Raw genomic sequence first — 22,731 nt, 5'->3', positions numbered from 1 at the left:
TACTACCACAAGAATAGAATCGTGCTTTTGAGTAGTCTTCGGAAGTCATAGTACAAAGTTCATAGTAACATCCTGCCAAGGACAATTAGAAACAGGTAAAGGTACAATCCAGTATTCTACTTTTGCTGCTTAGAGAGTTGATATGTGTGACACCGACCAACAAGTCTCATAACATCTCTTTTAAGGCTTGGCCAAAAAAATCGATATTCCGTAGCTTTAATAGTTTTCGCATGCCCAAAATGTCATGCTAGACCTCTAGCATGCAATTCCCAAATTAAAAACTCCCTTAACGAGGTGTTGGAAATGCATAACTTTTAAAATTTAAATAGATAGCTATCCTAGAAGATGAAACCATCTATTTCTTGAGTCATTCCGTTGATTAACAGATTGTAAACTTCATAAAATTTCGGACACGATTTGTATTCAGTTTTGATTTTATCAAAACCTATTACTTTCGCATTCATTTTTGAAAGAAGAATCATGTGATGACTCAGTGCATCGACATCTTTGTTTTTGTGTCGTAAGGTGTATAATCTTGGAGAAATTTAACCCACATGCCGTGTCTAACATTAAGCTTATTCTGGAAGTTGATGTAACGAAGGGCTTCATGGTTAGAGAAGATTGTGAATTCTTGTGGGAGCAAATAATGCCTCCAACGACAAAGAGATTAAACCACAGTATATAATTCCTATCGTAAGTAGTATACTGTTGCCTGGTTTCATTCAACTTCTCACTAAAGTAGGCAATCGGATGACCTTCTTAGCTCAGGATTCTACCTATACCAATTTCAGAAGCATCACATGCGACCTAAAAAATTTAGTAAAATCGGAGAGTGGCATTGCAGGAGCTTCCACCATTTTTCTTTTGATTTCGGCGAAAGCTTTGGTGGCACTCATTGACTATTCAAATTCACCATTATTGAGGCACAATTATCGGAGCTATAATGGTGCTAAACTGATGTGGGCACCATCTTCAATTTGACCAAAATAGAATTACTCGAGTCCAATTTTGGTCTAATTGTTGCTTTTTAATTCAAATAATCAATTGAATTAGTCAATTGACAGATATGATAACCTATATGCGGGGGATGTCTGTATTGAGTTATTACCTAAATTGGGTTAGTCAATTTAGGTAAGGTTTAATCAATTAGGATCGTATGAGGAAATAAATTCCTATTAGAATCTCAATTAATAGTTATGGTAAGCTTATATGTGGGGGGTGTCCACATTGATTATTACCTAAATTGGATCAATCAATTTAGGTAAGATGATCAATTAGAGTCCTATTAGGAAATAAGTTTCTATTAGAATCAGCTAGAATTAAAGTTGTTAACCTATTTAAGGGTTATTGCATGAGAAATAAGGACAAGTTGGAATAAGATTTATTTGAGATCTCTCACTTTCTCTCCTATGGTCTTCTTCTTCTCTCTCTTTCTTTCTCTCCCTTTCTCCTACTCTGTCTTAAGATCCTTCTCTAATCTCTTCTACTTCCTCTCTAAACCTCTCTTCTTCTTCAACCTCTCCTTTTTCGTTGGTTATTGCTGCTGTCCAAAAGATTCCAGTTGTGAAAGAGAATCTTTAAGTGCCCGGATGTGAAGAGGACTTGGTTTTCAAAGTAAAAGCACTACTATTCCATTTATTGGTAAACCTAAACTCTAAAGTCTTTCCTTACACCATATTTTAGGCCTTTCTACTATCAACGTACCTATTTGAGAGTTGAGGAAGCTACTGTCTTATCTGAGTGGTTTTCTCTCCTTCCATCTAGTAGTGATCCTTTTAATCAATTAACTTCTTATCAGTTATTACTTACTATATTTTACTTTAGTTATTTGTTTGGGTCGATTGTTCTCCAAAACATTGCATTCATACTAGATTTGCATCAATTGGTATCAGAGCAAGTTTTCTTTTTCTTGGGTTTGCTTGCATATAGATATAGTTCAACATTTTTTCAAAAAAAAAAAGTTTCTTTATCTGTCTAGCTTATTTTGGAATCATGTCAAATGCAAATTTTAACACAATGGATATTAGAGAAGATGTCATCCAACTACAACATCAAATTCTACAACTACAACAAGGAATGGATCAAATTTTACAACACTTAGGTAACATCCAAGTCAATCCACAACCAGAGAATATTCCTAGAACATCTAGACAAGGCAACACTTCTATCCAAGATATAGGGAGATGATGATAGGAATTATTATGCACATCACATGAGACATAGGTCTGTTGATAGGTGGGATCAGGGAATTAAGATTGATGTTAGCGAATTTGAAGGGCGATTATTATCTGATGAATTTTTGGATTGGATTGACCATATAGACCATTTTTTTGAATGGAAAGAAATCCCAGAAGATAAAAAGGTAAAATTTGTTAGCCTCAAATTGAAAGGTCATGCGTTAATTTGGTGGAAACAAATCCAAAATGATCGAATCAGAAAAGGAAAAGATAAAATCAATTCCTGAACCCATATGAAAGAAAAGTTTTAGGGGAAGTTTTTACCTATTGATTATACACAAACACTTTTCCAAAAACTTTAAAATTTGCGACAAGGATCCAAAATTATACAAGAATACACTGAAGAATTTTATTTTTTACTTGCACGAAATGAACTATAAGAAATTGAAGAGCAAAAGGTTGCCCGTTACACTAATGGGTTGCGACCTCAAATCCAAGATGAATTAACCATGTGTGATACCTTGCGCCTTGACATAGCCTATAGCAAAGCCACAAAGGCTGAAGCTAAACTTAGAAGACAAGGGTTTCGTAAAATTGATTCAAATAAAGACACAACTAGGATGCAAGTTGTCGAGAAGGAACCACCAAAATTAACACAAATAGTCTTTCCTCAGTCTAATTCTGATGTACTTGCTAAAAGTAAAGGTATATTAGGACTTACACCCTTAACTTGTTTCAAATGTAGGCAACCTGGTCATCGTTCTTCTGATTGTCCTCTAAGAAAGTTTACACATCAATCTAATTTAATTGAGCAAGAAGAAGATGAGTTAACTGATGATGACGGTCAAAATGAACATGAGAATGAATTAGAAGATGACATCTCTAAAGATGAAGCAATTGGTGATACTGAGGGTCAATTACTTGTCATGCATCGTGTAATGCTAACGCCAAGGGCTCCACATGAGGATATGTGGCTCAGGCGAAGTCTATTTTGCACTACTTGCACATCGAATGGAAAATTATGTTCAGTCATCATAGACAGTGGAAGCACAGATAATTTTGTTGCTCAGGAAATGATCGATAAGCTTAATCTGAAAACTGATAAGTTGCATAAACCTTATAAGATTGCTTGGTTTAAAGGTGGGGGTGAAGTTTCTATTACAACTAGATGCCTAATTAAATTTTCAATTGGTAAATCATATAAGGATGAAGTTTGGTGTGACGTAGTACCAATTGGTAAATCATGTCTTGTTAGGTCGACCTTGGCAATATGATAGGAAGATAATGTATAATGGGGAGAAAAATACATACACTTTTATTAAGGACAATGTACAAGTAACTTTACATCCGCAAAGGGATGCACCATATCCTAGAAAACAAGAGACAAAAGACCATATAAGTCTTGACAATAAAACCATGTTAATTCTTGAAAAGAATAAATTCCAGCATGACATGACTGAATTACCCTTAGTATATGCTTTAATGAGTAAAATTAATTCAGTTCTTGTAGTTGTTGACAGATTCACTAAAATGGCATATTTCATTGCATGTCAAAAATCATATGATGCATCTCATATAGCATATTTGTTTTTTAAAGAAGTAGTTCGTATGCATGGTTTTTTAAAATCATTTACTTCAAATAGGGATACAAAATTTTTTAATCATTTTTGGAGAACTTTATGGTCTAAACGGGGCACTAAATTACAATATAGTAGTGCATATCATTTTCAAACAAATGGTCAAACTGAAGTAGTTAATCGATCATTGGGTAATCTATCGAGGTGTTTAGTTGGAGAGAAACCCTCTCAGTGGGATCTAGTTCTTTCTCAAGCTGAGTTTGCTTACAATAGTTTCATTAATAGATCCACTGAAAAATCATCCTTTGAGAGTATATATAGCCATCCTATTTTCCACTACCTTGATAGAACTCCTATACCATATAATGGAAGAAATAGTGTCGATGTTGAAACCTTTGTTCAAATAATTCACCAAGTGCACCAAGAGATTCTTGAAAAGCTGCAGGTATCTACAAATAAATATTAGGAAGCAGCAAACCAACATCGCAGGGAGAAAGATTTTACCAAGTTGGGAAGTAATGCTTATTTGTTAAAATTTTCACCTAAGATGTCTATTTCACCGATCTTCAGTGTTGCTGATTTGTTCACATATCATGGAGGCCCAATGCAACTAACAGATGTTAGCTCACTACCTTTTGAGCAGTCAACATCCACTGACCAAATTGATATACTTGATGTGCGTGAGACCAAAATACGACCGGGTACACACCAACGATGTCTGGCTCGATGGAAAGATCGCTACTTTTCTGACACTAGCTGGATTGCGGAAGATGAATTAAGGAGACTACAAGAAGATCTACATCAGAAGTATATGGAGGCTATCTCGTCGGAGTCGAGATTTTTCCCACCCATAGGGAATTGATGTGGGCACCATCTTCAATTTGACCAAAATAGAATTACTCGAGTCCAATTTTGGTCTAATTGTTGCTTTTTAATTCAAGTAATCAATTAAATTAGTCAATTGACAGATATGATAGCCTATATGCGGGGGATGTCCGTATTGAGTTATTACCTAAATTGGGTTAGTCAATTTAGGTAAGGTTTAATCAATTAGGATCCTATGAGGAAATAAATTCCTATTAGAATCTCAATTGATAGTTATGGTAAGCTTATATGTGGGGGGTGTCCACATTGATTTATTACCTAAATTGGATCAATCAATTTAGGTAAGATGATCAATTAGAGTCCTATTAGGAAATAAGTTTCTATTAGAATCAGCTAGAATTAAAGTTGTTAACCTATTTAAGGGTTATTGCATGAGAAACAAGGACATGTTGAAATAAGATTTATTTGAGATCTCTCACTTTCTCTCCTATGGTCTTCTTCTTCTCTCTCTCTTTCTTTCTCTCCCTTTCTCCTACTCTGTCTTAAGATCCTTCTCTAATCTCTTCTACTTCCTCTCTAAACCTCTCTTCTTCTTCAACCTCTCCTTTTTCGTTGGTTATTGCTGCTGTCCAAAAGATTCCAGTTGTGAAAGAGAATCTTTGAGTGCCCGGACGTGAAGAGGACTTGGTTTTCAAAGTAAAAGCACTACTATTCCATTTATTGGTAAAACTAAACTCTAAAGTCTTTCCTTACACCATATTTTAGGCCTTTCTACTATCAACGTACCTATTTGAGAGTTGAGGAAGCTACTGTCTTATCTGAGTGGTTTTCTCTCCTTCCATCTAGTAGTGATCCTTTTAATCAATTAACTTCTTATCAGTTATTACTTACTATATTTTACTTTAGTTACTTGTTTGGGTCGATTGTTCTCCAAAACATTGCATTCATACTAGATTTGCATCATAAACGCTCTAATGAACCAACGATAGAAAGTAGCCAGCCCATGAAAATATCTTACATCTCTTACGGTACGAGGATCAGGCTATTCATTAATAGCTTTGACCTTATTAGGGTTAGCAGAGACACCTTCGGACGAAATAATAAAACCCAATAAAACAACTTTGTTTGTCCAAAAGGTACATTTCTTAGGGTTTATATACAGTTGCTCTTTCCTCAAGACAGCGTAGATTTGACGAAGATAATTTGTGTTGCTCCTGAGATCAATTATAGATGAGGATGTCATTAAAATATATGACTAAAAATTATCCTATAAAGGTTATAATACTTGAGTCATCACTCTCATAAAAGTACTCAGAGCATTAGTCAAGCCAAAAGGCATGACCATCAATTTATATAACCGATCTTTACACAGTTTTCCATTCACCGCCAAGGCGTATACAAATTTGGTGATAGCCACTTTTTAAATCTATTTTTGGAAAGATTGTGGCCCTGCCATCATATCCAGCATATCATCCGAGCGAGGAATGAAGAAATGGTATTTAATCGTTATTCAGTTAATGGCGCGGCTGTCGACACATGCACCAAGTTCCATCTTTCTTCTGCGTTAACAATGCAGGAATTGTGCAAGGACTTAGGCTTTCCCTCAAAAAGCCTTTTTTTAACAGCTCGTCAACTTGCCATTTAAGTTCAGTGTGTTCAGTTAGATTAAGTCGGTAATGAGGCAAGTTAGGAAGAGATGCACTCGGGACGAGACCTATAGCATGCTGAATGTCTCGCATTGGTGGTAATTTATTCGAGAGATCCTCTAGAAAAATATTTGAGAATTCCTCAATCATAGTAGTGACCTTAAGAGAAATCGATTCATTAGGCTCGTTCAAGATTTTTTGAGTAGCAAGAATCTGAATAGGAGTTCCTTTATACATCTCACGCTCAATATTTTGAGCACTAATCAAGCTGACTTAACTATCAGGTTGGATGAAATTAGACTTCTTTTCTCTGCCATTTCTAGGCTGCGAAAAAAGAATTTTGATCTTCTTACCCTCGTATTCAAACATGCAGATATTTGAACAACTATAAAATGAACATCATTATCAAATAACCAAGGCTTTCCAAGAATAATTTGACCCACGTCCATGGTCAAAACATCGCACTAGATTTTACCTTTATAAGTCATGAATTCTATTGGGACTAAACAATGCTCTGTTATCTCTAGCGTGGTTGAGTTAATCCACGAAACCTTTTAAGGATTAGGATGGGAAATTGCTCTAAGGTTTAATTTAGAAATAATGGTAGAGGACACAGCATTTATATAGCTTCTACTATCCACAATTACTTTGCAATTTTTACCTCCAATTTTTGTGAATGTATGGAAGATGGAGCTACACCTCTAATCATCGTTGATTTTAGGTTGAGAGTGAGCACATCTTATAACATGTAATCTTATGGAGTCTATGTGTCTCAGGTATCCTAGAGTGGTTTCTTTATTTTCGTCTTCGAAATCTTCATCTTCCCCATCTACATGATGAATAAATCCATCATAGTCTTGTTCAGGGTCTTCTTCAAAGAGTTCCTCAATTAAGCTAATTTTATATGGGCTTGCACACTTTGCAGAAACATGCCCATATCCTTAACACTTATAGCATTTGACCCGGGGATTAACCTTAGAAAAGCTTTTCTTAACGTTTTTACTCTTATATTCTACCTTGGGTTGTGAAGGGCTAGGGGCAGATTGATTATATGATTGATTGGCAGATTTGGATTGATAAGGACTTATGATCGCTTTTGGTGAAGATGAGGTTTTATTCGAATTGATAATCTGGACAGAAATTAGCACGGAACTTGAGAAGGTAATTGGGATCGATCTAACGTTGGATTGATCTGAGTTTTTGGATATGTTGTTCCTCTATGAGTTAGGAATCCAATGCAATTGGAATTACGGTGATCAGATGAGTAGATCAAAAGTTGCATATGAAATAATGACTTAAGCTCAGGAGATAGCGGGATGGATGTGGAAATACGTGGTTAGGATTATGGAAGATAATTATGGTATGATAGATAAATTAGTGCTTGAAACTAGATTAGAGGGGAGAAAAGAGCTTTCAGGTATGGTTGGTCGCTAGAGAGAGGAGGGAGAAGCGACGGAGGATTAATTTCGGCCGTAGACGAGAATTTGTGTTAGATACCAAATGGGAGGAAGGAGGAGGGAGAAGATGGCTCAAGCCTAGATAAAAACTAATTCCAATATTCAATAATCAATAGAGACTGCTCTTCCACATATATAGAGGTTAGCTAAACATCTAAAAATCATAAACAAATCCTATTACAACTCAACTTAACCCTAAACAAGTCCTATCACAACTCAACTTTCTCGTCGTGCGTTCGAATGCACCTCGATTACTTTCGAACGGCTAAAATGCGTTCTCTGTATGTGCAAATGCGAATCAGGTGTTCGAACGCTATCCATTTGCGTTCGAACGAACCTACCAGAAACTATTTTGTTTTACTAAAATATAAATAGAAATTGATACAAATTGAAGTAGTTTTACTATGCCCCTAAATCAAGAACCGCGACAGACTTGTGGAGAGCTTAAGAATCTAAGGTCTCGTTTCGTAACTCCTTGAGATGTGGCTAGTCTGGACTCCTCTAAATCTTGAATTAAATTGTAAGCTTTTTCCAAAGTATTAATGCTATGGGTAAATAGTTCACTTCTCAAATCTTAACGCAGACCAGCTCTAAATCTTGACAAGATTTGCATAGGGGTTTTTGATTCAATCACACTGCACCGAACTGACAGCTCATCAAAAGTCACAACGTAATCCTTAGCTGACTTACTTCCTTGGGTAAGTCGGTTCCATTTGTCTAGTAATTTAGGGTAATAAGAAGGTGAGATATTTACATTTTAGCTTTTATTAGCCCAAATTTCAATTGGTAGTTCACCCCTAATCTCACGAAAAGACTCAACATTGGTCCAGTATTGGTTTGCTTGCCTAGTTGATTTTATGGCAGCAAACCTAACCTTTCGGATTTCGGACATATTATACCATTTGAAATAATGATCCATGTTTTCATCCAGTCCAAGAAGGATTGAAGATCTAATCGACCATCAAACATTGGAGCATCAACTTTAATGCTATGAAGGTACCGTTTATCAAGATCTCGCTCATTCTCTTGAAAGTATTGATGAAGTGTGGGAGACACACCGCGTTTAGGATCGAAGCGATAAATATTTTGAAGAGAGGTCTTGTCACGGGGTCTTTCTATCCTATGTAATCGTTCATCAGTCACTCGTTGATCTCCAAGCATAGTATCCTGAGTATTTCTGACCTGTTGAGTTAAGGTACCTAGTTGACCCATAATATTGTCGAGTTTCTTAATAAGCTCGGGATCCATACTACTACTGCTAAACTCACTAGATTCACTGAGGAGATAAGCTTTATCTCTATATGTTGGCATCCACTAATATGCAATGAATAAATTAAGTTTTGATTTGATTTGATTTTATTTTTTTATGCTTGTTAATTAAAACAGAAATAAATATTGTTCTAACCTAAGGGAATGCAAATGTCCACTAAATTTGATCTATATGTAAGTGTTTTGATCTAATTGATGTGATATGCTATGTAGATAAGAAAATCTTAAAAATGAATAATTAATTAAATTTAAATTTCTAATCAGGAGATTCAAAGGCTAATGTCAATATTTAATTGTTTTTAAACAAAAGTCGCATTTAGTCAATGCCAAATCCTTTAAACTTCTTTCCAAAAATTAACGTAATGCTAATATTCTATTTGGCACAGTTCAGCTCTTAATATTAGGACTATAGCATATAAGGTAATTATGTAATCTCTCCTTCACAATTTATGGATAGCAGGAACTGATAATAATTTAGAGATGACATAAGAGAGGAATAACCCAAAAATATCTATTACTGTGGAGAAGTATACCTGCCAATCTGAAAACAAAATTTGAGTTCTCACATTTCTTCTTTTCTCGTATCTTTGTTTTCTGATTAGGAGCTATGTAGTGTTCTTCCTTCAGCTTGCCGATTTGTAGCAACAAAAGCGTGGTGTGAGAAGGCCAATAGGATCGACCGCAGTGATTGAGGTAGCAGTGGCGGCGGTGGGTCCGCCAGCGTTAGTGGTGGCACAACGTCGATGAAGATCTCGATGGTAGCAACCAAGGAATGGCACGGTGTCGGTGTAGTCAACGGCGAGCACCGGAGTAGATGGTGCTGGCATCGACAAGCAGGTGATAGTTGAGCAGCTTGTAGAAGGCAGCAGGGGATTGAGGGTTAGGTAACTGTGTCAATAGTGGAGAGATGGTGTCGACTTAGTGTTAGGCGGAGCGTCGGCATCATTAGGTGGGCACTGGTGTCAAGGTGGTGTCGGAGGGATTGGCAGCGTCAAGACGACGTCAGGTGGCACGCTGGCGTTGAGGCTACGGTGATCGGGAGTTAGGCTAGGGCTCGTTGTGAGGTGAGGGAAGGTTAGGGATGAAGATGGCTAATGGGTTGAGGGATTTGATTAATGTGTTTTGGGTTTAGGACTAATAGGTTTAATGGAGTTAGGTTGGATTTGAAGTATTTGGGTTAATGGGTCTGAGTGAGTTTGGGTTGGGTTACTAATGGGTCTAAGTGAGTTTGGGTTGGGTTTGAGTTATTTGGTTAATGTGTTTTGGGTTTGGGTCTATTGGGTAAATATTTGGTTCGGTTGAAAGGGTTTGGGCTGAGGTTGATTTGGTTGGGTTGGGTTTAGTTAGGAGAGGAGGAATTTTGAAAATTTGAAATACTGGATGGAAAAAAAAAGGCAATTTGGTAGAAGTTTAGGAAAGAGAGGATTTGTTAGGATGTTAAGAAGAAAAAGGAAGTTTGGTAGAAAGTTTAGGGAAAGAGGGAATTTGTTGGGATTCTATTAGAAAGGTAAGAGCTAAAAATTTAAAATTTTGAAATTTTAAAATTTTTCGAAAGTCCTTTATTTCAATCTATGATGAAAATAAAAATGGATCTAAGTAGCAGATCATTGAATGATGCAAGAGCAATTAACTTTTGGGATCTTACGTGGTGATTCCGCCATAACAATAGATTCCTTTTGCTTCTCGTCTATGGTAATCTCCTGGCTCGTCGTGTCAAATTTCTTGGCGTTCTAGTGTTTGTGGAGTGATTGGTCATGCAAAGAACAAATGGGGGTGGCGTAGAATCCAGTAGGAGGGACGTCCATAAACTGGGATCCTTCGCTCTGATACCAAAATGATGCAAAACGTGGTGGAGAAAAAGAAATGAGAAGGAAACAAAAAGAGGAAAGGTATGAGGTTTCACACTTCTACCCTAAAAATGGTTTCACACCAAGGTTTTCAAAGAAGCAATGTCAAATAATCTTCATTAACCTCAAAAGAAAATATAACAGGTCTATATATAGATCTACAATGGAAATAAGCAAAAGACACCCTAAACAGGAAATAAATAAAAGACAACCTAAATAAATAAAAATACAAAATTGATCATTAATCAAATTTCTAAGGGGGAATTATCAACTGTTGGCGCCTTCTGCACTAGTACACACGCCATCGAGTTCTATCAGTGATGTCTACATCACTTGATGCACTAGACACCATATCTTTTCTAGGTAAACATCGTGGAGAATGAGACTTATTTCTTGTTAATACATCTGTATAACTTGCTTGATATACTGCACTATTATATCCTCCTCCTAGTGGCTTTAGAGAAAGAACTATTCTCACTACTTTCTATCCTGTAAATAGATTGTCATTTTCTTTTTTTCCTTTTTTAATTTTGACGGTTGCTGTATTGCACATTCAAAATCACATTAGATCAAAAGGAAATGTTATATTCTCCTATTTCCATTTATGAATCCTTAACCTGACGTCAACCTTCTGAATAGCAGTACCCTTACCTCTAGTCACATCAAAACCAGACATGTGAGGGCTTGAATTGCAAATACAATGCCTGATGACGAATGAAATATCAGACTTAGCCTTTGTAGTTTAGGAGCATTATTGACATGGGAAGAGCCTTTACAAAGGATAAAAACACGGAATTTGTCATAAATAACTAATGCAAGAGCATAAAGATTAGGGAGTTGATAGTTGGTCTTAAGTGTCTTTATTAAGCTTAAGTTTAGTTAGATTAGTTTATTGGAATTAATTTCTATTTTCGTTATTTATTTGACCTATTTGTTTGCATTTTTGCAACTTTTGTATTTTGGCCTATTTTAGGTTCTATTTATGGTATTATCTGTCAATAAGTCAGTATTTGGTTAGGTTTTATTGGTATTTATGTTGGTAGGCCTCTTTTAACCTAATTCAATTAGGAATTTGAGTTTGTTTCAGGGTTCCTTATCCACTCCTTATTAGAAAATGGGATGTAAGTCTTTTGTAACGATGGCTATGGTTTTGTTTTAGGAAAAATAAAGAAAAGAGATGTTATCTTTCTTTGTGAATCATAAATTGGTATGATTCCAAACCCTTTAGGGTGTGAAGTCCTACCGGAGTGATTCTAGGTTACCATTCTCTAATTTAATATCTTCTCTTTCTCATCTATTCTCTCATCTATTTCCTTTTACTGTTGATTTATTCTCTGTTTTGTCTCAAATTTCTCTTTTGTTGCAAAAGCCCTTTTCTTCACGTTTACCATGGACCTACCAAATTTCATCCAAATCTGAGTTGGTCAAGTCACGCCTTGTTTCCTAGTCAAAATAGAATTTTCAAACCAATTAGACCACTGACTTCTTATTCCTTTAAACTTCAATATCATTGCTGAGTCTTTCTTCCATTTCTTGCCAGATACTGAAATGTCTAATGCCAAAGTTCTTTGGACATGAATTCTTTAGATTTGCACTTCATCATGCAACCTTTTGATCTTTGCACTAGGCATAAGATGCTTGATAAGGCATATTGACACGAGTGATGTGTTTCTATCAGCTCATTTGGCTTTTCCTACACGTCTTTGATATATCCGGTAGTAATGATGATTCTCTCCAATCTGATGAATTATCCTGCATTTTGAACTGACAACCCTAGAGGTTCCAGATCATTTTGCTCTGAAAATTGTTAGTTGGTTTATCACTCCTGTCTAAATTAGATGATGCAAAACGTGGGGGAGAAAGATGAAAGAGGAAAATAAGAAGAGTATGAATGGGGTTTCACACCTCCACTCTAAAAATCGGTTTCACACCAAAATTCTTTAGAGAGCAAAATCATATAAACTTTCATTAACCTCCAAAGAAAATATAATGGGTCTATATATAGACCTACAATAAAATTAAGCAAAAAACACCCTACATAGGAAATAAACAAAAGACACCCTAAATAAATCAAAATCAGAACTAGATCCCTATAGGAGGGATCATCAAATGTCGACGCCTCCTGTGTTGGTACACACGCCATCGAGTCTTATCAGTGATGTCCATATCATTCTCCTTGGGTGGGAGAGAATTCGACTTCGTCGAGTGTGCTTTTATGCTCTCATACTGCTCTAAGGTATTAAGGTGATGCACCTCCAAATTGTGGCGATCAAGCCACGTGTCATCAGATGTAGGTCGTCCTTTCCAACGTACTAGATACCGTTGGGCTCCACCTTCTCTAGTTGAAATAATCTCATCATATAAAATTTTATTAATTTCGTCTGCTGTGTTAGGTAGAATATTGGGAAGTGGAAGTAAAGAGGGTCTCTCATAAACAGGTTCATTGGTAGGCTCAGTATCTAGTGGGTTATCTAGGGTAAAATCTGGACATTTATAAGCTACTAGATCCTTAATATTAAAAGTAGAGCTGATGCCGAAATCACTAGGGAGATCTAGAACATAAGTATTATCATTAATTTTCTTGAGAATTTTAAAAGATCCGGCATTTTGTGCATGCAACTTTTTGACAGTTCCAGATGGGAACCGTTCCGGACGTATCCGGACCATCACAAAGTCTCCAACATTAAATTCTTTGAATCTCTTTCTTAGATCAGCTCGATTTTATAATTAGTATTATTTTGAGCAATTCTGTTATTGATTTCTTTATACAAGTTATGAATATGTGATGCGAATGCAGATGCAGACTCAAACAACCTATGATATGGGATATAAGAATGAGATCTATAGGTTGTCTAGGTTTGTAACCATATACTACCTTAGTTGGACTTAGACATATTGATCTATTAACATAATTATTATATGCAAATTCAACTGTTGGCAGTTTTTGATCCCAGTTTCTTAGATTCTCGCTGACAAGAGTTCTAAGTAGGTTACCTAAGCTCCTATTGACTACTTCAATTTGCTCGTCAATTTGTAGGTGGAAAGCGGTTGAATATTGAAGCTTGGTTCCCATCTTATGCCATAGGGTTTTCCAAAAATAGCTAGTGAATTTCATATCTCTATCTGATACAATAGTTTTTGGTAGCCCGTGTAGCTTAACAATTTCATCAAAATAGATTTTAGCAACTTGAGAGGCATCAAAAGTTCGAGAACAAGGTATAAAGTGGGGCCATCTTTGAAAATCGATCCACCACCACAAGAACGGAATCATGCTTTTGGATGGTTTTTGGAAGTCCAAGTATGAAGTCCATACTAACATTTTGCCAAGGACAATTAGGAACAGGCAAAGGCGTGTACAATTCTGTATTTTGCTTTCGCTGCTTAGCAAGTTGACATGCATGACATCGACTAGCAAGTCTCATAACATCTCTCTTTAAGCTTGGCCAAAAAAATCACTGTTCCAGCTAAACCCCCAGCATGCAATTCTCAAATTAAAAATTCCCTTAATGAGTGATACACTTAGGATATTTTCTTATTGTATTAGGTGTTTATTTTTATTAAAATAAAATTTCTGTAGGTCGCGTTTGAACGTAGGAGGGGTTGCGTTCGAATGCCCTTGTGAATGCCTGCATCAGGTTCGCAAATACAGAGAACGCATATTGTGCGTTCAAACGCGGTCGGACGAGTTCGAACGCCTGCACCGCATTCGCATAGACAGAAATGGAGCTTTTTGGGTGCGTTCGAATACGATCGGGCGCGTTCGAATGCGATCGACGGGAATCCTCTAAAATTAGGGTTTCATATTGTTTTAGGACTTGTTGGCTAGCCTCTATAAATATGTGGATGGCAGCCAACTTCATTATGCTATTGGATTATTGATTTCTTGCCTCCTATCTTCTTTCTAGACTCCTCCCTCCTCCCTCTTCACCATCCTTCCACCTATACAATTGGCAAAGTTTCTCCTAACTTCTAATCTCCCTCCATTGTCGAGCCACCCCTCTTCTTTGGGATCTTGACCATTTCGTTCCCTTCGTCTACTTCCTTTAATCACATCCACCTTCCATCTTCATCTCTATACCCATCCATAACCCTAACATCCACTCCACCCATCACCATCACCATCACCCACGTTATTTCGTGTTTTCGTCCCTACTACAGTGCGAATCTGCAAAGGGCATAAATACGAAAGTTGTAGATCAGGAAGTTACGGATCTAACCCAATTGGTTTCGTAATTTTAGGACTATCGGAAAATATCTGACGAATATTTTTCCACGGTTGCATGGACTGATTCCTGTAATACATTCAGATCTTGAAGGAATCGTTGTGTAGCCTATCTTTGGTACAAAAATCCATCAATTTGGTATTAGAGCTTAACATTTGGTATCAGAGCCTATCAACGAGGTGCTGGGAATGTACAACTTTCGAGACTTAAATAGATAGCCATCCTGCAAGATGAAACCATCTATTTTTTGAGTCGCTCCATCACTTAATAAATTGTAAACTTCATAAAAATCCGGACATGATTCATAATCAGTTTTAATTTTATCAAATCCTATTACTTCTGCATTCATCCTTGACAGAAGAATCATGCGACTACTCAGTGCATCAGCCATTTTGTTGTCTGCTCCAAACTTGTGTCGCAAGGTGTGCGTATAGTCCTGGAGAAATTCAACCCACTTGCCGTGTCTAGCGTTAAGCTTTTTCTAGGAGTTAAGTTAACGAAGAGCTTCATGGTCAGAGAAGATTACGAATTCTTAAGGAAGCAAATAATATCTCCAGTGAAGAAGATTGAACCACAGCATAAAATTCCTTATCATAATATACCGTTGTCTTGTTTCATTCAGCTTTTCACTAAATTAGGCAATCGGATGATCTTCTTGGCTCAGGATTTCTCCTATACCAACTCCAGAAGCGTTACAAGTGACCTCAAAAACTTTAGTAAAATCGAGGAGTCGCAAGACAGAGGCTTCCACCATTTTCTTTTTGATTTCAGTGAAAGCTTTAGTAGCACTTGCTGACCACTCAAATTCACCTTTTTTGAGGCATTCTGTTATCAGAGCCATAATGGTACTAAAACACCTAATGAACCGACAATAGAAGGTAGCGAGCCCATGAAAACTTTTCACGTCTCTTATGGTACGGGGTTTAGGCCATTCATTAATAGCTTTGACCTTATCAGGGTCAGAAGACACTCCTTTAGATGAAACAATGAAACCCAAGAAAACAACTTTGTTTGTCAGAAAGGTATATTTCTTAGGGTTTGCATACAGTTGCTCTCTTCTCGAGACAGCACAGACTTGACGAAGATGATATATATGTTGCTCTCGAGATCGACTATAGATAAGGATGTCATCAAAGTATACGACTAAAAATTGTCCCATAAAATATCGTAATTTTTGAGTCATCACTCTCATGAAAGTACTCGGAGTATTAGTCAAGCCAAAAGGCATAACCGTCCATTCATATAACCCATCTTTTGTTTTAAATGTAGTCTCCATTTATCGCTAGGGCGTATACGAATTTGGTGATAGCCACTTTTTAAATCCATCTTTGAAAAGATCGTGGCCTCTGCCATCATGTCTAGCATGTCATCTAAACGAGGAATGGGAAAACGGTATTTTACTGTTATTTGATTAATGGCGCAGCTGTCGATGCATATGCGCCATGTTCCATCTTTCTTTGGCATTAATAATGCGGGAACTGCTCAAGGACTTAGGCTTTCCTTCAAAAAGCTTTTTCTCAATAACTCGTCAACTTGCCGTTTGAGTTCAGCATGTTCATTGGGTTAAGTCTGTAATGAGGCAAGTTAGGAAGAGATGCACCCGGGACGAAATCAATAGTATGTTGAATATCTCTCATTGGTGGCAATTCATCCGGGAGATCCTTCGGAAAGACATCCGAGAATTCCTCAATCACAGCAGTGGCTTCAAAAGGAATTGATTCATTAGGCTCGTTCAGAATTTCTCGAGCAACAAGAATCAGAATAGGAGTTCTTTTACTCATCTCGCGTTCAATGCTTCTCGCACTAATCAAGCTGACTTTACTGTCTGAGTGGATGGGATCAGACTTCTTTTCCATCTCACCACTTCTAGGCTGCGATGGAAGAATTTTGATCTTCTTACCCTCGTGTTCAAACATGCAGATATTTGAACGACCAAAAATATGCGTATCATTATCAAATAGCCAAGGCATTCTAAGGATAATTTGACCCACATCCATGGTCAATACATCGCACCAGATTCTATCCTTATAAGTCGTGAATTCAATTGGAATCAAACAACGCTCTTTTATCTCCAGCGTGGTTGAATTGATCAACGAAACCTTGTAAGGATTAGGATGGGAAACCGCTCTCAGGTTTAATTTTGAAATAATGGTGGAGGACACGACATTTATATAGCTCCCACTATCTATAATTACTTTACAATTTTTGCCTCCAATTTTTGTGAACGTGTGGAAAATAGAGCTACGCCTTCAATCATCATTGACTTTAGGTTGAGAGAGGGCACATCTAACAATATGTAACCTTGTGGAGTCTATGTGCCTCAGGCATCCTAGGATAGTTTCTTCCTTTTCGTCTTCAAAATCTCCTTCTTCATCGTCTACATGGTAAACATATCCATCAAAGTCTTATTCAGAGTCTTCTTCGAAGGGTTTCTCAATTAAATTTATTTTATACGAGCTCACACAATTTGCAGCAACATGTCCATAGCCTTGACACTTATAGCATTTGACCCGAGGATTAATCTTAGAAAAGTCTTTCTCGACGCTCTTACCCTTGTATTCTACCTTGGATTGTGAAGGGCTAGAGGTAAATCGATTAAAAGATTGATTGGTAGATTTAGCTTGATGAGAACCTGTGGAGAATTTATGAATTTGAGGTCTTGTTTCGTAATTTCTTGAGATGTGGTTAGGTCTAGACTCCTCTAAGTCTTGAACTAAGTTGTAGGCTTTTTCCAAAGTATCAATATTACGGGCAAAAAGTTCACTTCTCAACTCTTCACACAGGCCAACCTAAATCTAGACAAGATTTGCATAGGGTTTCTGATTCGATCACGCTACACCGAACAAGCAATTCATCAAAAGCCGTAACGTAATCCTTAGCTGACTTACTCCTTTAGGTAAGTCGGCTCCATCTGTCTAGAAGTTTAGGGTAATAAGAAGGTGGGAGATATTTACGTTTTAGCTCATTTTTCATGTCAACACAAATTTCAATTAGAAGCTCACCCCTAATCTCACGAAGAGTCTCAACGTTGGTCTAGTATTGATTTGCTTGCCCAGTCAATTTCATGGCAGCAAACCCGACCTTTCGGATTTCCAACATATCATACCATTTAAAGTAACGGTCCATGTCTTTGATCTAGTCCAAGAAGTACTGTGGATCTAAACAACTATCAAACATCGGAGCATCAACTTTAATACTTCGAAGGTACCGTTTATCAGGATCTTGTTCATTCCCTTGAAAGTGTTGACGAGGTAAAGGAGTAGGAGATTCACCACGTTCAAGGTCAAGGCGGTAATTATTTTGATGAGCGGTGTGCTCACGGGGTCTTTCTACCCTATGTAGTCGTTCATCGGTCATTCGTTGATACACAAGCAAAGTATCATGAGTATCTCTGACTTATTGAGCTAAGATACCTAGTTGACCCATAATATCGTCGAGCTTTTTAATAAGTTCGGGATCCATACTGCTACTGCTGGACTCATTAGAATCACTGAGGAGATAAGCCTTACTTCTACGTATTGGCATACACTATATGCAATGAATGGGTAGGTATTGCTTTATTTTTATTTTATGCTTGCTAATTTAAATAAAATTAAATAGTGTTCTAACCTAGTGGAATGCAGACCTCTCCTAAATTTAATCCAAATACAAATGTCTTGATCTAAATGATATGAGATGATATACTATGCTGGCAAAAAAATCTTAAAAGTGAATACTTAATTAAATTTAGATTTTCTATTTAGGAGATTCAAAGACTAATGTCAAGATTTCATGGTTTTTAAACAAAAGTCACATTTAATAAATGCCAAGTCCTTTAAATTTCTTTCCAAAAATTAACATAATATTAATATTCTATTTGGCACAGTTCAGCTGTTAATATCAGGACTAAAGCATATAAGGTTTCTATATAATCTCTTCTTCACTATATGTGGACAGCAGGAACTGATAAAAGTTTATAGATGATACTAGAAAAAAATGTCCCAAAAATATTTAATACAATGAAAAGAGCATGTACTTGACCATCTGAAAAAAAGAATTGAAATTTAATTATTTTCTTTTCACCCTTCTTCTTTCTCTCTTCGTCCACAATATCTTGTGGTACAGGTCCCTTCCGTCAGCACCAATGAATTGTCAGCAGCAATGTCGGTGATGTCGGCAACAAGGCTTGAGACAGTAGAGAGATCGGACGATCCAGCGGTGATGGTCGCAGTTAGCTACGGCAGGGAATGAGGCACGATGATCACTCCCTCCGGCAGTAGCGATCAATCTCAGTTAAGGTAACGGGGGATCAAGGCACGGGCATCGGCGTCGTCAGTAATGGCTACAGGCATCAAAAGGGACGGCGTCGTCAATGAAGAATGTAGTTGTCGGAGGTGGAGAAGGAGGGCGTTGCTGTCAAGAAGCCCTGGTAGCAGCGTCGTTGGTGGAAGGCATTGATGCGACGTTGTCTGTGGAAGGTGTCGATGCGATGTCGTAGTCGTCGGGTAGAGCAAAAGGGTCGAGGCAGTGTCATTGTGGAGCAATGGCATCGAGGCGGCGTCGTTGGGTGGAGCGATGGTGTTGGGTGGCGTCGTCGGGGCAGGGCAGAACTGGGGCGGCGTTGGGGCAACAACGGCGGAAAATTGGCTAGGGCTCGGTGTGAGGTGAGGGGGAGGTTGGGGATGAAGATGGCTAACGGGTTGGGATGATGATGACTAACGGGTTGAGGGTTTAGTCTAATAGGTTTTGGGTTTTTGATTAATGGGTTTTGGGTTCAAGTTTGATGGGTTTAATAGGGTTGGGTTGGGTTGGAAGTGTTTGGGTTAATGGGTATGAGTGAGTTTGGGTTGGGTGGCTAATGGGTTTGGATTTGGAGCTGATTTGAAGGGGTTGGTTTCAAGTTAGAGAAGGGAAATTTTGAAAATTGGAAATATTGGAGGGAGAAGAAAAAAAGACAGTTTGGTAGAGGTTTAGGAAAAATGGGATTTGTTGGGATGTTAAAAAGAAAAAAAAATTTTGGTAGGAAGTTTAAGGAAAAAAGGAATTGGTTGGGATTTCTTGACATTCTGGTGATCGTGGAGCAATTGGTCGTGCGAAGAAAATGTGGAGCGGCGTAGAACCCGGAAGGAGAGACGTCCATAAACTAGGATCCTTCGCTCTGATACTAAAAATAATGCAAAACGTGGAGGAGGAAGATGAAAATAAGAAGAGTAAGAATGGGGTTTCACACCTCTACCCTAAGAAACAGTTTCACACCAAAATTCTCTAGAGAGCAAAATCACATAAACTTTCATTAACCTTCAAAGAAAATATAACGAGTCTATATATAGACCTATAATGAAATTAAGCAAAAAACACTCTACATATGAAATAACAAAAGATACTCTAAATAAATCAAAATCAGAATCAAATCCCTATAGGAGAGATCATCAACCGTCAGCGCCTCCTGCGCTGGTACACACGCCATCGAGTCCTATCAGTAATGTCTGCATCATTAGATCTACACATGAAATTTTGCTATTATTCTACTCCCTTATATAAAAGGGCATCCCACTACATGAGGTTCCCACCATTAGTTGTCTAGGAGAGTGTGATTCTATTATATTATATCAATTGATTTGTTGATCAAGACAGAAAAAGTTGATCCACAACACCAGTTAAAAAAATTTCATATTGGTTGTCCGGAACTACTATTTTTGTATATATTAGATAATCCTTCTGGACAAGAGATTATATACCAAATCTATTTGTTTTGTTCTCTACTTTTCCACTTGGTCCTAGTGGAGAAAGGATTTATTTTCTACTTTAGCTTTAAGAATATATTGATTCCAGTGTGAAACCTAGGTTGTCTTCATTGAGCCAAATCTAGTTAGCGTTAACTTTTTATTTTGGATTAATATTCTATTTTCATCATTTATTTGACCTATTTTTATGTTTTGTTGTAACTTTTGTATTTAGGTCTTTTAGAGCCTCAAATTATGGTCTTTTGGATAGATTAGTTATTCTTTGGTTAGATTTTATTTGTACCTATATGAGTAAGACCTCTTTTGACCTAATCTAATTAGGAATGTCAACCTGTTTAGAGTTTCTTTTCTACCCCTTCATTAGAATATGAGATAGAGATCTTCTGCAGTGATGACTATGGTATTGTTTTAAAAAAACAAAGAAAAGTGGCTTTCTCCATTGTGTGAAATGAAATCAAGTGTGATCCCAACAATTAATTTTATCCATTCTCTTTCTCCGTTGCATATCCTTTTATTTGCTATTTTTATTTTTTTCTTCACTCAAAATTTAGGAAAAGATAATTTTTCTCAGGCTTCATTATTGACTGTAGTAGTAGTATGGTACAATTCTGTACGGAACAACTTTTATTCGTGTCTTTGCATCTGGAAAGTCTTCTTTCATGTTTCTCTTCATCTTTCTCTTATTTTGAACTTTCAAACTATCAGAAGATGATATGGACATGGATCTGTTGATATTTAGAACTACTTTCCAAATGTTCGACGCGTGGACTTTGAATTGAATCTTCAGGAATTAATCAGAAAAGGGTAGTCACTGTTCTGAATTTCTCTTTGGAACTATTAATTACTTTATTGCTGTCTTCAAGTCTTTATTAGCTGAAACTTATTTTCCTTCATCTTACTATGACAAATCTTAAATGGTATACAGCTTTAGGTTCCCTCTTTGCATATCATATCATGTTTAATGTGTGTGCATTTATGCTATACATATTATGCCCGACTTACTATGTTGTCCTACATAGAGTAAACTGAAACTAATGGCAGTGGACATTTTAAAGATGCTGGTAAGAAAAACTTTCACGTCTCATCATATATTGATGCTTGGTCATGGACTCTTTTACATGGACTGTGATGAAAAATAGTTTGCATTTGCTTTATAAGGTCTTTAATTTGTACAGCAGTTATTATCTTAGGTAACTAATTAAGTACTTCTGTTGACACTGCTGACGAGGAGAGCCATTTTCAGCACTATTACATACTTGTTACTTCATTATTCAGAATCTTCACTGATGAAAATATGCACTGGAATGCAGCTCGAGCAGAGGATCCAGGCCTATGATGCTAAACAACAAAATTAAAGCACAGAGTGAGTTTGAGGATGATCTCAGATAGTATCTTGTTCCTTAGGTTGTAGGCATATCATGCCAGTCATATATGCAAAGCTGTGACTTTTTTGTTTAGCAATTTTCTGGTGTTATTAACAAAGGAATGATGGAAATTCTATACTGGGAAAACTCTTACGAGTTTTTAAATTCTTCTCTATTCATGTAAAACTCAGTGCAGCTCTACTTCGAAGTTGCATGTATTGGTAATTTTGGCTGAGGCACGAGAATCAAGTATTTGTGTATTCAACTCTCCGAAGTTGTAGGTACAACTGTAATGGTACTCTATATATATAAGATTCACCTCTGATGAAATCCTAACAAACCTAAAAGCAGTGACGTCTATTCAACAGTTTGAGCTAATATCATGTGTTTGTGTAACAGCAATAACTTCCTAAACTAGTTATGTACAAAATTGCAGGGGGTAATTACACTTATATCTCAAAAATAATTATTATTTTTCACATACATTCCTTAAACTCTTTTTTTTATAACATATAAATTTTCTAAACTATTAAAAATATTTCAAACACTCGTTTCATTAAATTTTAATTAAATTTTTTAATATAGAAATTATATGTGTAAGTCACTTGAATAGTTACATGATA

The 22,731-nt window shown here is 36.8% G+C and overlaps 1 protein-coding gene across 4 annotated transcripts in view; it reads left to right on the top strand.

Annotated features, from left to right (window-relative positions):
• The window catches only part of LOC140772217 (histidine-containing phosphotransfer protein 2-like), a 32,928-nt gene extending 10,571 nt beyond the window's left edge, over window positions 1-22,357 (top strand). Inside the window, exon 6 of one of the 4 annotated variants that reach the window (XM_073114171.1) lies at window positions 22,020-22,357. In XM_073114171.1, coding sequence (XP_072970272.1) covers window positions 22,020-22,031 — 12 coding nt within the window. In that variant the 3' untranslated portion in view covers window positions 22,032-22,357. The other 3 variants (XM_073114169.1, XM_073114170.1, XM_073114168.1) reach the window with 3 other exon arrangements.
• The last annotated feature ends 374 nt before the right edge of the window (window positions 22,358-22,731 follow it).

The sequence above is a fragment of the Typha angustifolia genome, chromosome 12, assembly GCF_048772165.1.
Source record: "Typha angustifolia cultivar Huaian chromosome 12, ASM4877216v1, whole genome shotgun sequence".
NCBI classification, from domain to species: Eukaryota; Viridiplantae; Streptophyta; class Magnoliopsida; order Poales; family Typhaceae; genus Typha; species Typha angustifolia.
This window is presented reverse-complemented; position numbering and strand designations above follow the sequence as displayed.